This window comes from Nicotiana tomentosiformis, chromosome 4, assembly GCF_000390325.3.
Source record: "Nicotiana tomentosiformis chromosome 4, ASM39032v3, whole genome shotgun sequence".
In the NCBI taxonomy this organism is placed as follows: Eukaryota; Viridiplantae; Streptophyta; class Magnoliopsida; order Solanales; family Solanaceae; genus Nicotiana; species Nicotiana tomentosiformis.
Window position 1 is genome coordinate 83,502,606 of NC_090815.1, and position 16,495 is coordinate 83,519,100.

At 38.7% G+C, this 16,495-nt stretch overlaps 2 protein-coding genes across 2 annotated transcripts; both read right to left on the reverse strand.

Annotated features, from left to right (window-relative positions):
* Positions 1-6,219: 6,219 nt before the first annotated feature.
* LOC138910050 (uncharacterized) lies at positions 6,220-7,340 on the reverse strand. The gene is made up of 3 exons (XM_070201268.1): positions 7,227-7,340; positions 6,466-6,657; positions 6,220-6,399 (listed from the first exon to the last, which is right to left on the reverse strand). Exons 1-3 carry the CDS (start codon positions 7,338-7,340, stop codon positions 6,220-6,222), a joined length of 486 nt encoding a protein of 161 aa, XP_070057369.1.
* A 7,493-nt stretch (positions 7,341-14,833) lies between these two features.
* LOC138910051 (uncharacterized) lies at positions 14,834-15,868 on the reverse strand. The gene is made up of 2 exons (XM_070201270.1): positions 15,593-15,868; positions 14,834-15,145 (listed from the first exon to the last, which is right to left on the reverse strand). Exons 1-2 carry the CDS (start codon positions 15,866-15,868, stop codon positions 14,834-14,836), a joined length of 588 nt encoding a protein of 195 aa, XP_070057371.1.
* Positions 15,869-16,495: the final 627 nt, after the last annotated feature.

A 16,495-nucleotide genomic window follows, 5' to 3' on the forward strand; every position in this document is an offset into this window, starting at 1 on the left:
TTTCGGACTTCTTTATATGATCGCATCAGAGAACGCCAATATGATGATCCCTATTTGCCCATCCTTAAGGACACGGTTCAGCACGGTGATGCCAAGGAAGTCAATATTGGGGGTGACGGTGTACTACGGATGCAGGGCAGGCTATGTGTGCCTAATGTAGATGGTTTGCGTGAGTTGATTCTCTAGGAAGCTCACAACTCGCGGTACTCCATTCATCCTGGTGTCGCGAAGATGTATCAGGATTTGAGGCAGCACTATCGGTGGAGGCGAATGAAGAAAGATATAGTTGGGTTTGTAGCTCGATATTTAAATTGTCAGCAGATGAAGTATGAACATCAGAGGCCAGGAGGATTGCTTCAGAAACGTAATTCCAGAGTAGAAATGGGAGCGTATTACCATGGACTTCGTAGTTGGGCTTCCATGGACTTTGAGAAAGTTTGACACGGTTTGATTGTAGATCGGTTGATTAAGTCCACTCATTTTATTCTTGTTGGTACCAATTATTCTTCGGAGCGGTTGACTGAGATTTATATCCGCGAGATTGTTTGCCTACACGGTGTGCCAGTGTCCATCATTTCAGATCGGGGAACACAGTTTATATCACAGTATTGGAGTGCAGTGCAATGAGAATTGGGCACACAGGTTCAGTTGAGTACAACATTTAAACCTCAAATGGTCGGACAGTCTGAGCCCACTATTTAGATATTGGAAGATATGCTACACATTTGTGTTATAGATTTTGGAGGTTCTTGGGATCAGTTTCTGCCACCCGCGGAGTTTGCTTACAATAATAACTATCAATCAAGCATTCAGATGGCTCTGTATGAGGCTTTGTATGGTAGACGGTGTCGATCTCTAGTGGGTTGGTTTGAGCCGGGTGAGGCTAGACTATTGGGTACTGACTTGGTTCAGGATGTTTTAGAGAAGGTCAAAGTGATTCAGAAATAGTTTCGCACGACACAGTCTAGACAGAAGAGTTATGCCGACATGAAGGTTCGTGATGTTTTTTACATGGTTGGGGAGAAGGTTCTACTCAAGATTTCACCCATGAAGGGTGTGTTGAGGTTCGGGAAGAAGAGCAAGTTGAGCCCTCGGTATATTGGACCTTTTGAGATACTTAAAAAGATTGGAGAGGTGGCTTATGAACTTGCTTTGCCACCTAGTCTATCAGGTGTTCATCCAGTGTTCCATGTATCCATGCTCCGAAAGTATGTAGGGGATCCGTATCATATTCTGAATTTCAGTACAGTGTAGTTGGACGGTAATTTGACTTATGATGTGGAGTCGGTGGCTATTTTAGACCGGCAGGTTCGGAAGCTAAGGTCAAAGAGCATAGCATCAGTGAAGGTACAGTGGAGAGGCTAGCCAGTTGGAGAAGCTACTTAGGAGATTGAGCAGGAAATGCGGAGCAAATATCCACACCTATTTGAGACTCCAGGTATGATTCTAAACTCGTTCTAGGACGAACGTTTGTTTAAGAGTGGGAGAATGTAACGACCCGGCCGACTGCTTTGAGTATTATAACCCTGTTCCCCCATTTATTACTCAATTTATGCTTTACAGTTATTTTATGACTTACCAGGTTAGTTGGTTCGGGTTCGGAAGGAATTCAGAGTGAAACGAGATACTTAGTCTCATAATTGAAAATTTAAGTTAGAAAAGTTGACCGGATGTGGACTTATGTGTAAACAACCTCGGGTTTGAATTTTGATAATTCCAATAGCTCCGTATGGTGATTTTGAACTTAGGAGCGTGTCCGGAAAATTATTTGGAGGTCGGTAGAGAGATTAGGCTTGAAATGGCGAAAGTTGAATTTTCGGGAAGTTTGACCGGGGGTTGACTTTTTGATATCGGGATCGAAATATGATTCGAAAATATTTAATAGGTCAGTTATGTCATTTATGACTTGTGTACAAAATTTGAGGCCAATCGGACGCGATTTGATAGGTTTCGGCGTTGTTTGTAGAAATTAAAAGTTTCAAAGTTCATTAGGCTTGAATTGGGGTATGATTCGTGATTTTAGTGTTGTTAGAGATGATTTGAGGGTTCGACTAAGTTCGTATGATGTTTTAGGACTTGTTAGTATATTTGGTTGAGGTCCCTAGGGGCTCGGGTGAGTTTCGGATGATTAACAAATCAAAACTTTGGACTTGAACAGTTGCTGGAATTTTTTGATATCTAAGTCTGTTTTCCTTCTACGCGATCGCATGAATGTGTTTGCGCTCGCGTAGGCTTAGTTGGGCAGTGAGGTTTTGTTCGATGCAATTGCATGGGTATATCCGCGATCGCGTAGGGTTAATTGGGGGCTGCTGAGTTTTGTTCTACACGATGGCGTGAAGAGGGATGCGATTGCGTAGCTCTGGGATTTTGTGACTCGAGAACGCGTGAAGAAGGTCGCATTCGCATAGAGTAAATGGAGCGGAAATAGAAGTCACGTATTTTGTGCTTCGCGATCGCGTGGACGAGTATGCGATCGCGTAGGTCTGAGATGTTATGCATCGCGATCGCGTGGAAAAGTCCGCGATCGCATAAAATTAAATCTGGGTAGTGGAAAACTTTTCTTCGCGATCGCGTGGGAATGTTCGCGATCGCGTAGAACAAATGACTGGGCAGAGAGTTTAAGTTTAGAAAATGGAACTTCGTCCCATTTTCTATTTTTGACGGATTGGAGCTCGGGAAGAGGCGATTTTTGGGAAATTTTCATAGGAAACAACGGGGTAAGTGTTCTTAACTCAATATTGGTTAAATTACCTGAATCCATAGTTGTTTTAATACTTAATTGGTAAATTAAGTTGGAAAATTGTGAAAACCCTCTTGGTTTAATTTGGAGATTTCAGGGTCAAGTTGATGTCGGATTTGAGTAAAATTTGTATGGTTGGACTCGTGGTTGAATGGGCGTTCATATTTTATAACTTTTGTCGGGTTCCGAGACGTGGACCACACATGCGATATTTGAGCTAATTTTTGGATTTTTACGGAAAATTAGTATTTTCTTATGGAATTAATGCCAATAAATTTTATTGACTGAATTGAATTATTTGTGGCTAGATTCGAGGCGTTTGGAGGCCAATTCACAAGGCAAAGGCTTAGCGGAATAAGAATTTCACGGTTTGAGGTAAGTAACAGTTATAAACATGGTCCTGAGGGTATGAAATCCCGGATTTTGGTATCATGTGATTACTTTAGAGGTGACTCACATACTAGGTGACGGGCATGTGGGCGTGCACCGAGGGGATTGCGACTTGGTCCGTCCCATGGAAACTGTAAAGTTGAATAACTTGTTGTTAGCTATGTGCTCTCTATGTGTTGTGGAAATTTGACTGTAAGTCATGTTAGAAATAATGTTTAGGCTATATGTTGGTACTGTTGGGACCCACAGAGGTCGTGTACATGTTGAACTATCTGCTTAATTATTGTTTTGTACTCAGTCACAGTTTACTTGATTATTTTATCCCAGTCTCTATTGTTCATTATTGATGCATCATATCATTGTTGTTTGGGCTGATTTCATGATTGTTGAGAGCCCGAGAGACTGGAGAGATTTATGACTGAGCGAGGCTGAGAGCCTGATTGTGAGATATTATACTATAGCACGTGAGTTATCCGTGCAACACGTGAGTTGTCCGTGGAGATCCAGATATTTTACTATAGCACATGAGTTATCCGTGCAGCACGTGAGTTGTCCGTACGGATCCAGATATTGATACTATAGCACGTGAGTTGTCCATGCAAATTATAGCGCTTGGGTTATAGGAGCCCCTCCGGAGTCTGTACACCCCTAGCGAGCGCGGGTACCATTGAGTGTGAGTGCTGAGGGTTGAGAGCCGAGTGGTTGAGTTGTTGTGACGAGTTGAGTGACTGTTGCCTGAGAGGCTATACTTGCTTTTCATTTGTTGTTGCACTTGGTTGCTATCTGTCATTGTTGTGAAATTCTCTGAAAGATTTTATATCCGGATTACATGAACTTGAACTGTATAAAATTGATTGGACTTAAACTGTTGGATTTGAAAGCATGTCTATTCTTTGCTAGAATTACTGAAAGTGAACTATAACTGTGTAGCTTGTTACTATCTTCAGTTCTTTATTTATTATTGTTACTTGCTGAGTTGATTGTACTCATACTACACCCTGCACTTCGTGTGCAGATCCAGGTGTTTCCGGACATTGTGGGTGTTGATTCTCTCGCACAGTTGATTTTCCGGAGATTCAGAGGTAGTTGCCATGTTTCGTAGACCTTGTCTCACCATCCCTATCTCATTGTTTACTGTATTTGGTCTTATATTATTATAGACCGTATTTTCCAGACTTATATTCATATTAGATGCTCATGTACTTAGTGACACCAGGTTTTGGGGAGTGTTCGTATCAGTATTTGTGGGATTTTGTATTGTATTTAAATTTTATATTTTTCAAACTTAAAGGTAATCGGGGGTTATTGATGTTATCGGCTTGCCTAGTATTGAGATAGGCGCCATCACGACAAGTCAAATTTTGGGTCGTGACACTACCTTAGTTCGAATTTGAGAAATCACTCTCACTCGACCATAAAGCCTAAGGACTACCTTAGTTCGAGTTCGAGAAATCACTCTCACTCGACCGTAAAGCCTAAGGGCTACCTTAGTTCGAGTTAGAGAAATCACTCTCACTCGACCGTAAAGCCTAAGGGCTACCTTAGTTCGAGTTCGAGAAATCACTCTCACTCGACCATAAAGCCTAAGGGCTACCTTAGTTCGAGTTCGAGAAATCATTCTCACTCGACCGTAAAGCCTAAGGGCTACCTTAGTTCGAGTTCGAGAAATCACTCTCACTCAACTATAAAGCCTAAGGGCTACCTTAGTTCGAGCTCGAGAAATCACTCTCACTCGACCGTAAAGCCTAAGGGCTACCTTAGTTCGAGCTCGAGAAATCACTCTCACTCGACCGTAAAGCCTAAGGGCTACCTTAATTCGAGTTCGATAAATCACTCTCACTCGACCGTAAAGCCTAAGGTCTACCTTAGTTCGAGTTCGAGAAGTCACTCTCACTCGACCGTAAAGCCTAAGGGATACCTTAGTTCGAGTTAGATAAATCACTCTCACTCAACCATAAAGCCTAAGGGATACCTTAGTTCGATTTTGAGAAATCACTCTCACTCGACCATAAAGCCTATGGGCTACCTTAGTTCGAGCTCGAGAAATCACTCTCACTCGACCGTAAAGCCTAAGGGCTACCTTAGTTAGAGTTACAGAAATCACTCTCACTCGACCGTAAAGCCTAAGGGCTACCTTAGTTCGAGAAATCACTCTCACTCGACCGTAAAGCCTAAGGGCTACCTTAGTTCGAGTTCAAGAAATCACTCTCACTCAACCGAAAAGCCTAAGGGCTACCTTAGTTCGAGTTCGAGAAATCACTCTCACTAGACTGTAAAGCCTAAGGGCTACCCTAATTCAAGTTCGAGAAACCATTCTCACTCGAATACAAAGCCTAATCGCTACTTTGCTTCGAGTTCGAGCAAATTATTTCACTTGAACTCTATTCATCAAGTCTAAAAGCTATCTCAGTTAGAGTTCGAACATTCACTCGGACCTTCAAGTAATTATCCCATGCTAAGGCACTTTTTGACCTTTGTATAAAATAACAAGAAAGGCAAAAGATTCATAAGCCATAGAAGAAAGAAGGTTTATATATATATATATATATATATATATATATATATATGTACCAAATATCATTTACAAGGGCGCCATGGCCCGATCAAGTTTTTCTACAAAAGACCAAAACGGTCTAAAAGAAAGACGAAAAATACGAAAGGACTTAGTCCTCTCGAGGAGCATCATCTTCACCCTCGAGGTCTCATTTGCTTTCAAATCTGCTCACATTCCCAGTATCATCATCATCGGGAAAGGACAACACTCTGGCTTCGACTTCAAGCTCCTTAGCATTCTCGATCTTGGCCGTAAGATCGAAGTCACGAGCATGGATCTCCTCTAGAGTCTCCCTACGAGATTGCCATTTAGCATACTCGGCAACCCAGTTTGCTCGAGCCTGATCAGCCTCGGCAACCTCCTTTGTTCGAACTTGAGCAGCTTCAGCATCGGACCGGTAGATGGCCACCATGGCATCAGCATTAGCCATGGTTATCTCGACCTCCGATTTGGCCGCTGCAAGCTCTGTGGCCAGTCTCTCTCGGTCAGAAGTTACTGAACCCAACCGAGACTAAAACTCTCTGATTTTCCTGTCTTACACCAAGGTTTTCTCTTTTAAACTTCGGAGTTGGGTCTCAGCAGAAGCCAGTTGAGCTCGGGAGGCCTCCTTTTCTGAGGCAAGGCGATCCATGTTCATTTTCCACTCCTCGGCCTCCACTTTCACTGTGCCCACTTCAACATGAAGCTGCCTGATAACATCAAGCTTTTGCTGAACCTGTGGGACTGAACTATTAGCCATTACGCCCTAGTCAGTATCATTAACTTCAAAGATTCGTTTTACCTGCTCGGACATATCAGTTTGTTCTTTTTGAGCTGCTTCTAACTCGGCCCGAAGTCCTTTTGCTTCTTCTTCCCTCTGCTCGTTGAGAAGCTTGAATGAATTTCCCTCCTCGGTAAGCCTTTGATTTTTGGCTTCGTACCGGTTCAGCTCCCCCCGATATCGAAAGAAAGCTTCGTGATAAAGTGCAGAAGCCTACAAAAATAGAAGAAAGGAATTAGACAAGGAAAGAAAATATAAGTATGAAAATTGACAAAGAGAAAATGAACTTACCCGATTCAGGATCTGTTGAGCTTCGTTGAAAAGACAAGGAACTCCCACCTCGCCCGAGCTCTTCTTCGAAGCCTCCAAATTACTCAAACCGGTGGCATCTTCTACTCCAAAAAAATAACCACAGAAAGGATCCTCTTTTTCATGGTCTCCCTCCCCATGATAAATCTCCATGGCCTAGGCGTCACGTATCATCGATTGCGAAAATCAAGGAAATGAGTGGGAATCTCCGATCTCTATTGTCCCGGGTAGGTTTTTTGGGGCGCAGTCTCCATCTTGGGGAGCCTCAAGCTTATTTTCCACACCGGCATCCACTGCCTCTTCGACAATTTCTTTGCCCCGAGGCAAAACATCCTTGGTCCTCCTTGGCTCGGGAACTTGAGTCATAGTCTCCTCCTCATCAAGCCTGGACGGAGCAATATCAACCACCACCGGTACCGAAATTTTCTGAATATCGGTGCCAGCTCGCGCACAGGCCACCAGCCCAGAGTTACCTTCTTCTTCTTTTCTTCTTCTTCTTCTTCTTCTTCTTCTTCTTCTTCTTCTTCTTCTTCTTCTTCTTCTTCTTCTTCTTCTTCTTCATCCCATAGATGCAGGACTGACTCCATAGTCAGTGGGATTGTGATCCCTTTGGGTTTACGGGTCGCTCTCTTCTTGGGTTTTTGATCCTCGGAGTTCGAGGCCCTTTTTCTCTTAATCACCTTCGCTGATTTTTAGATAGGCGACAAAGCTTCTTCATCACTTGACGCGGGCCTCATGACCGTATCTTTTCCGAGGCCTGCAAAGGGAGAAGATAAGTAAACTCATGCTTCGGATAATCATGTCACCTCGAATGATAAGTAAATCGGTAAGACAAGATGAAAGCTTACCATGAGTACGAGCTTCCCACCGACCCTTCGACAAATCGCGCCATGCACGCTCGACAAATGTTGACATTGAAACCAGGCTTTTAACCTAGTTATCGAGGTGGGGAACCGCACCCGGCATCCAAGAAGCGACTGCATCAAGAAATACACTAATAAGAAAGGATGAAGAAGTAAAATAACAAACAGAAATTTAAAACGGGATCATACTTACGTTTCATATTCCATTTCTCTGGAAATGGCATGCTCTCAGCCGGGATCAGGTCCGAGGTCTTCACCCAAATAAATCGACCCATCCAGCCCCGATCCTTGTCTTCATCTATACTGGAGGTCAATGCCTTGGTGGCACAACGTTGAAGCTTTATCAGCTTGCCTCGGTAAAGTCGGGGGCTATATAATCTTATGAGGTGGTCGAGGGTGAAGGGAAGTCCATCGATTTTGCTCACAAAGAAACGGAGCAAGATCATGATCCTCCAGAAAGAAGGATGAATTTGGCCGAGGTTCACCTGGTATTTCTTGCAAAAATCAATGATGACCGGATCGAGGAGACCCATCGTGAAAGGATTAGTGTAACCACTCAGGTACCTTTTCACGTGGGTAGTGATCGCTTCCTCCGGCGCCGGTATCACGGCCTCTTTGTTTACCCAATTACAATCTTTCTTCACCAAATAAAGGAGACTTATTGGTATCGGGCATATATATCTCAATACCGGCTCGCATCGACCGACAACCGAAGAGGGTTTCTCGACCTTAAAGTTAGAATCAATAACACACCCCAGGAACAAGTTCTTCAAGGCGTGGCTCCACTACTGGTTTCTCGCCGGCCGACCAAGATGAGGAAGCAGTCTCTATCTGTGGAACGGTTTTAGATGTTTTTGACATTTAGTCTCTGAGAACAAAGAAGAAGGGAGATTGAAGTATTTGATGTTTTGAAAAGAACAAGCAAAGAAATTTCAAAACTTGGAAATAGGAAGCTTTTGAGAAGGCGAAGGACTGTAAATATTAGAATGAAAAGGGACTGGGAAGATTAGAATGAAAAGGGCTTGAAGGTAAAAGTTTGAAATAATGAAGAAGGGGGCTAATTATAGATTTTATAACGATGGTTCAAAATGGGCAGTGGTCGACCATCGACTGACACGCATTTAATGCCTTGGTAACTGGACCGACGGGACGTTTGTCACATACGTCACAACCGGGCTCGTCACAGACATCATCGTTCATCTAATTGGAGGTTGAAAAATCATATCGTTTCTCGCCACCTTCTTTCCGAGAAATGAAGGGACTATCTGTATACGGTCAAAATTGAGTTTTTCCTTCGTATGATTAATCAAGATTGAAGCATGATGGACTGAGGTTCGTCATTATAATATCGGGATGTGATGTAAAGTTGGGTTGTCGAGTTCGAGACCTAGAGACCGATCAGTACCGAGCTCGAGTCAATATCGAGCTCGAGACCCAGAGACTGATCAATGTGAGCTCGAGTCAATATCGAACTTGAGATCTAGAGACCGACCGATACCGATACCGGTCAAGATTAAGATCGAGCCAAGGGACAAAAGAGTCGTTATAGCCGCATGTGGGGAGAGAATCTCGGCGTAAATCAAGGAAAAATTGATTAATTAATCTATCATGAGATCCCCACTATGTATTAATTATACCCAAAATGGGATTCTTCCACTATATTAAGGGTGGTTATCATTTGTAAGAGGACATTAATTCACACACACATTCATTCTAATATATACAGAAAATAGAGCGAATACTATCTTCCCTTTGGTTTATGGTATTTTTTGGCCATATTGCTTTCTTCTTCACCCAATTTGGAGGTGACTAAGATTGAAGGCTTAGGCTAACTAGTTCATCCGGTTTGTATTCATCTCTTTTATAATTAATTTCAGTATCCATTTATTTATCTTTCCAGATTTGTACTAATTTATACCACGTATCCTTAGAACTGCGTATAAATTCAACTCTATCGGTTTTTCAGGTAAACAAAAAGCTATAGCATTCCATTTGATGGATAAAGTGTTTTGAAACTTGATCTGGAAAGTTGAATCGTATATTTTATATGATAAATATATTAGCCACTGAAACATGTGTTTAGGAGAAAGCTTTGACAGATTCTAACTAATGAGATGTTCCATGCGATTATTTTATGAGCTAATTAGTAATCTCGTGTATATATTATGCTATCAGCCTTAGTAGTGTTGGTGTCAAACGTTGTGAATGTACACACAGTGTGAGTGGATCATGTATATCTCTAGATGACACTCGCAGCGGAGCTAAGTTTTTTACTAAGAGGTCAAAATATAAAAAAATAAACACACTAAAAAATCTCAATATATTCCCAACAACAACAACAAAAAACTAATATATTCACATAATTTAGGGTCTAACAGGGTAATGTGTAGGGAGACAGATTTTATTCCTATTTTGTGGAGATAGAAATGTTGTTCCCGATTGATAAAACGATTCTCAGCAGGTTTTAAAAAAATAAATTGTAGTGAAGAAGTCATGTTGAAAATAATAAAGATGAGAACAATAACAACAAAATAACAAAGTAATAAAAAAATCGACACAAGAGAAATGACAGGTAATAATAGAAATCGAACGTTAAAATAATGCGAGATATAATATATATATATATATATATATATATATATATATATATATATATATATATATATATATATAATGTGTAACTTTTCCAACAATGGGTTTATCAGCTCTGCCACTGTTGACAGGTGTGGAGTGGCAATCACAGTGCCAATACATGCAATTTCTAACAGTAGTGAGTGACCTACCAACTTATGTGAGTGAAATGTTATCTACGAGTACAAGGAAAGTACTTCATAAATGGTTTTGATATAAATGGATGCATTGTTTTGAAATGTTCATTTCAAGGCATGTCTTCCAAATCACCTAAGCAAAAAGGTTAAGGTTTATGTTATATTCACTAATTAAGCCATCTGACTCACCTTTGTGTTTACAGATTCAGTTATTGAGAATGATTGGACAGTCAGACTTCAGACTTGATAGAGTCAGGAGCTCCCTTGATAAGCCCCGCCGATTTTATGTTTCCTTTTGTTCCGATCATTTAATTTAGTACTTAAAATTCTAGAGTTAGTACTCCATTAAACTACATCTATTATGAAATACAACTCAAAGTAACAGTATGGAATAAGGAAAAATAAGGTAAGAGATATAGAGAGAAAGAAAGGAAGAGAGATTCTTATTTCTTTTTCAATTGTGTGTATTTTCCTATCTATTACAAGGCATTTATATAGGCATGAAAAGTGAATAAAAATATGTCATTGAATATGTCATTAAGCATTTGAGAAGATCATGCAGGAAGAGTAGACATCCACCATAATTTGTTTTCTCTTATAACACTCTCCCTTGAATTTCCATAGATAATGTGCCTCGTTAAAACCTTATTAGGAAAAAAAATCTATGGAAAAAAATCCTAGTGAAGGAAAAAGAGTACACATGTTTAAAAATATGCCTTTTGGTTGCCTCGTTAAAAATCTTGCAAGGAAAACCCAGTGGGACAAAACCTTGTAAGGGAAAAAGAGTACAACGCGTATTAACTCCCCCTGATGAGAGCATCAATTCACATCCTTGAGCCTTCGCATCCTAATGTTGTACATTAGTTTCTTGAAGGTTGATTTCGGTAGAGATTTAGTGAACAAATCAGCCATATTATCACTTTGTCCTATCCCCTTTTATGAATCCTCCTTTCAATTGGGCTATGCATGTTGCATTGTCTTCATACAAAATTGTGGGTAGTTTATCACACTTCAAACCACATTTGTCTCGAATAAGGTGTATTATAGACCTCAACCATACACATTCTCGACTTGCTTCATGAATAGCAATTATCTCAGGATGATTAGATGAAGTAGCCATGATTGATTGCTTAGTCGATCGCCAAGATATGGCAGCGCCTTCATATGTTAAAACTTAGTCTGTTTGAGATCGAGTCTTGTGTGGGTCAGATAAATACCCAGCATCGACATAACCAACAAGATCGGGACTGCAATCATTGTCATAAAATAATCTCATATCGGTAGTCCCTTTTAAATATCGCAATATGTGTTTGATTTCATTCCAATGTCTCTTTGTAGGAGCAGAGCTATATCTTGCTAAGACATTAACTAAAAAAGTTATGTCAGGCCTTGTAGTGTTAGCAAGATACATAAGTGCACCAATTGCACTAAGATATGGTACTTCAGGACCAAGAAGCTCTTCATTCTTTTCTTGAGGTCAGAACGGGTCCTTATTCGCATCAAGTGATCGAACAATCATCGGAGTACTTAATGGATATGCTTCATCCATGTAAAACCATTTCAATACCTTTTCTATGTAGGCAGATTGATGAACAAAAATCTCGTTTGCCAAATGTTCAATTTGCAAACTAAGACATAATTTTGTCTTTCCGAGATCTTTCATCTCAAACTCCTTCTTTAAATAATCAATTGCATTTTGGAGTTCTGTAGGAGTTCTAATAAGGTTTATGTCATCAATATATACAGCAAGTACAACAAACTCCGATGTTATTTTCTTTATAAAAATATATGGACAAATGGTATCATTTATATAACCTTCCTTTAATAAATACTCATTAAGGCGGTTATATCACATTCTACCTGATTGCTTTAGATCATACAAAGATCTTTGCAATTTGATTGAAAATATTTTTCGGGACTTCGAATTATGTGCGTCAGGTATTTTAAATCCCTGGGGAATTTTTATGTACATCTTATTATCAAATGAGCCGTAAAGGTAGGCTATAACCACATCCATTAAATGTATGTCAAGTTTTTCATGGACAGTAAAACTAATGAGATAACGGAATATTATAGCATCCATAACAGGAGAATACGTCTCTTCATAATCGATACTAGGCCTTTGTGAAAATCCTTATGCAACAAGGCGTGCCTTATATCTTTGTACCTCATTTTTCTCATTCCTTTTACGTACAAAAACCCATTTATGGCCAACAGGATTAACACCATTTGGTGTTTGGACTACAGACCCAAAAACTTCACGTTTCGCAAGTGAAGTTAATTCTGCCTGGATAGCATCTTCCCATTTTGACAATCATTTCTATGTCTACATTCATCAACAGATTTTGGTTCAAGATCCTCATCTTATTGCATTATTTCAACAGTGACATTATAAGCAAAAATATTATCGATAACAATATTATTTCGGTTCCATCTTTTTTCCGTTGAGACATAACTTATTAAGATCTCTCCATTCTCATCATTTTCAGGTATCTGAACCTCCCTTGAAGTTTTATCATTTGTTATGTCTCTGTGCTCTTCTTTAGTCACTACCTCCGTCTTATGATCACTTTGATCATTTGCTCATTTTTTTTTTCGAGGATTTTTATCCTTGGAACCGATTGGTCTGCCACGTTTCAAGCGTGGTTTGGACTCGTTTGCTTTAATTAATTGTCCTACCGGGATATCCACTCGAATTGGAGCATTAGCAGCTAGAATATGTGACTTAGTCACCCTTGGTAGGTCAGTGAATGCATCTGGCAGTTGATTTACAATATTTTACAAATGAATTATCTTTTGAACCTCTTGTTCACATTGATTTGTTCGAGGATCTAAATGAGATAGTGATAATACATTCCAATATATCTCTTTTCTCATCTGCTTATTTTTTTCCCTAATGTTGGGTATACTGATTCATCAAAATGACAATCAAAAAATTTTGTCGTAAATAAATCTCCAGTCATAGGCTCCAGATATTTTATAATAGAAGGAGATTCATACCCAACATATACTCCCAACCTTCATTGGGGACCCATCTTTGTGCGTTGTGGTGGAGCAATTGAAATATATATCGCACAATCAAAGATTCTAAGATGGAAAATATTTGGCCCCTGGCCAAAAGCCAATTGCATTGGGGAGACTTTATGATAACTTGCGGGCCTTATCTGCACAAGTGTTGCTGCAAGGAAAATAGCATGACCCCATAATGAAATGGGAAGTTTTTTTCTCATAAGCATTGGTCTAGCAATTAATTGGCGTCGTTTGATCAATGATTCTGCTAGACCATTTTGTGTATGAACATGAGCAACCGGATGCTCAATTGTTATCCCAGTTGATATACAATAATTATTAAAGGCTTGGGATACAAACTCACCAGCACTATCAAGACGAATTGTCTTAATTGCATAATCTGAAAATTGTGCTCTTAGCTTTATTATTTGAGCCAACAATCTCGCATATGCCATATTGCGAGTTGATAGTAAGCACACATGTGACCATATTATAGATGCATCAACCAAAACCATATAATATCTGAATGGTCCACATGGAGGGTGAATGAGTCCATATATATCACCTTGTATATGTTTCAGAAATGTAGGGGATTCCATCCTAACTTTAATAGCTGATGGTCGAATAATTAATTTGCCTTGAGAACATGTAGCACAAGAGAATTCCTTAAATTGAAGAATCTTTTGGTTCTTCATTGAATGTCTATGTGAATTCTCAATTATTTTACGCATCATAGTAGAACCAGGATGACCCAACCGGTCATTCCAAATAATAAAATTATCTCGATTAGTAAACTTTTCATCTACTATGGCATGCGTTTCAATCCTGCTAATACTTGTGTAGTATAAGCCAGAGGAAAGAGCATGTAACATTTCAAGCACATATTTCTTACCAGATATTATTATAGTAATATAAAGATATTCAATTTTTTCATCATTTGTAGTCTCAATATGGTAGCCATTTTGGCGAATATTTTTGAAACTTAATAAGTTTCTTTGAGATTTACTACAATATAGTGCTTCATCAATAGCCAAATTTATTCTTCATGGTAGTAATAAATTGACTCTTCCAGAACCTTCAACTAATCTTGTACTACCGGATATTGTATTAACATTGGCTTCTTTCATTACCAAATAAGAGAAATATCTCTTATCTAATAGTGTGTGTTGTAGCACTATCCAGAAGAGATATATCATCTTTATTAATCTTGAGTCCAACTGAAGACTAGGAAATTTTCATATTCTTCATAAAAAAATCAAAAAGTACATTATAAGAAATATGAAAGACAAACAAACAAAAATTAAGAAATACATTAGGAATGTAGAAACTAGCAACACATGAGCATTAGAAAATACACTTTAGAAAAATAAGCTAGTTGCAAACATAAAAAAAATGACAACTTTTATTATAGCTTCATTCCTTAGTAAGATGATTAGTTCTTCAGTCAATATCCTCAAAGAAATCTCCAGCTTCTAAATGAGTAATATTTGTTAGGCCTCCAAAATCATCATCTTTATATGCAAGATGTGCCTCAGAATCATATTTGTTTGAGGGACCTGCTTTATCATCATTATTTTGAAAGGTCAAGTGTGCCTCCACATTATTTTCTTTCTTTGTAAGGGAGGCTTGATAAAGTTTGACAAAATGATCTGGCGTACGACAAATGTGTGCCCAATGACCTTTCATACCACATCGGTGACACATACTAATTTTACCTTTTGAAGGATTAATTTGAGAACCCTTATTGTTCTCCTGTTTATTTCCACCATAATGACGATAATTGTTTCGTCCCCTGCCACATCCATATCTACGACCATGTCCACGACTACGGCAATTATTTTATTTTCTTTCAGACTTATCATATGCTGCTACAGCATTCACTTCCGGGAATGGTGCTGACCCAGTGGGACAGGCTTCATGATTTTTCATTAATAGAGTATTATTGTGCTCTGCCACAAGTACGCATATGATTAACTCAGAATATTTCTTAAAATCTTTTTCACGGTATTGCTGTTATAGCACCACATTTGAAGCGTGAAAAGTAGAAAATATTTTTTCTAATAAGTCCTCATCTGTGATAGTATCTCCACATAATTTTAATAGAGAACTTACTTTAAAGATAGTAGAATTATACTCACTTACGGTTTTAAAGTCTTACAACCTTAAATGTATCCACTCATACCGAGCTTTCGGTAATACCATAAGTTTTAGGTGGTCATATCGATCCTTCAAATTAATCCGTAATTCAAGTGAATCTTTTACGGTTAAATATTCAGTTTTTAACCCTTCATGTAGATGATGATGAAGGAAAATCATGGCCTTCGCTTTATCCTGATTTGATGCTTCATTTCCTTGTATAATAGTATTTCCAAGACCTTTAGCGTCAAGGTGAATTTCAGCATCAAGGATCCATGATAAATAATTCTTCCCGGTAATGTCTAGTGCCACGAATTCAAGCTTTGACAAGTTTGACATATTGAAACTAATCACAAAAGTAAATAGGTTAGAAAGAATAAAAATAATTATCAATGAAAATATACTTGTAAAAAAAATCAGACAGCTAATTAAGAAGCTGATCACTTCAAACATGCAGTATAAAAAATAAAAATAAAAAGAGGTCTACGTAACATATATATATATATATATATATATATATATATATATATATATATATATATATATATATATATATATATATATATATATATATATATATATATATATATATATATATATAAACAAGAATTATGGAGTATATAAACCAGTGTCGTCCAGAATCACCAATCTTTAATAATTCAGATACAAATACCAAAAGAAAAAAAACACAGCTCACGAAATGGAAACATAGGTTGTTGCGGCGCGCAACCTGATCCTACCAGACAACACACATTTCTGAATAAACACAAAGAGATATATTCAGTATGGCAAAAGAAAAGCAATTTATTATAAACGGGAATTTGAGGAATAACCATATACGGTGATAAGAGTGAATGTATTCAAATATTACTTTCCACCAATTGTAAAGTAATTTAAACTAGTATGTACAATAATTACTTTGTCACCTTGGTTATCACTATTTTATTTTTGTAAAATGTCTTGAAG

Excerpts from the sequence above, each read along its gene's own strand:
- LOC138910050 (XM_070201268.1), bottom strand. The coding sequence starts at position 7,340 with ATGGAGTCAGTCCTGCATCTATGGGATGAAGAAGAAGAAGAAGAAGAA. Across the intron at positions 6,658-7,226 it reads AAGAAGAAAAGAAGAAGAAG|GCTTCTGCACTTTATCACGA; the intron begins GTAACTCTGGGC and ends CTATTTTTGTAG. Across the intron at positions 6,400-6,465 it reads AAACTGATATGTCCGAGCAG|GTTCAGCAAAAGCTTGATGT; the intron begins GTAAAACGAATC and ends TCAGTCCCACAG.
- LOC138910051 (XM_070201270.1), bottom strand. The coding sequence starts at position 15,868 with ATGTCAAACTTGTCAAAGCTTGAATTCGTGGCACTAGACATTACCGGG. Across the intron at positions 15,146-15,592 it reads ATGACCACCTAAAACTTATG|GAGAACAATAAGGGTTCTCA; the intron begins GTATTACCGAAA and ends GGAAATAAACAG.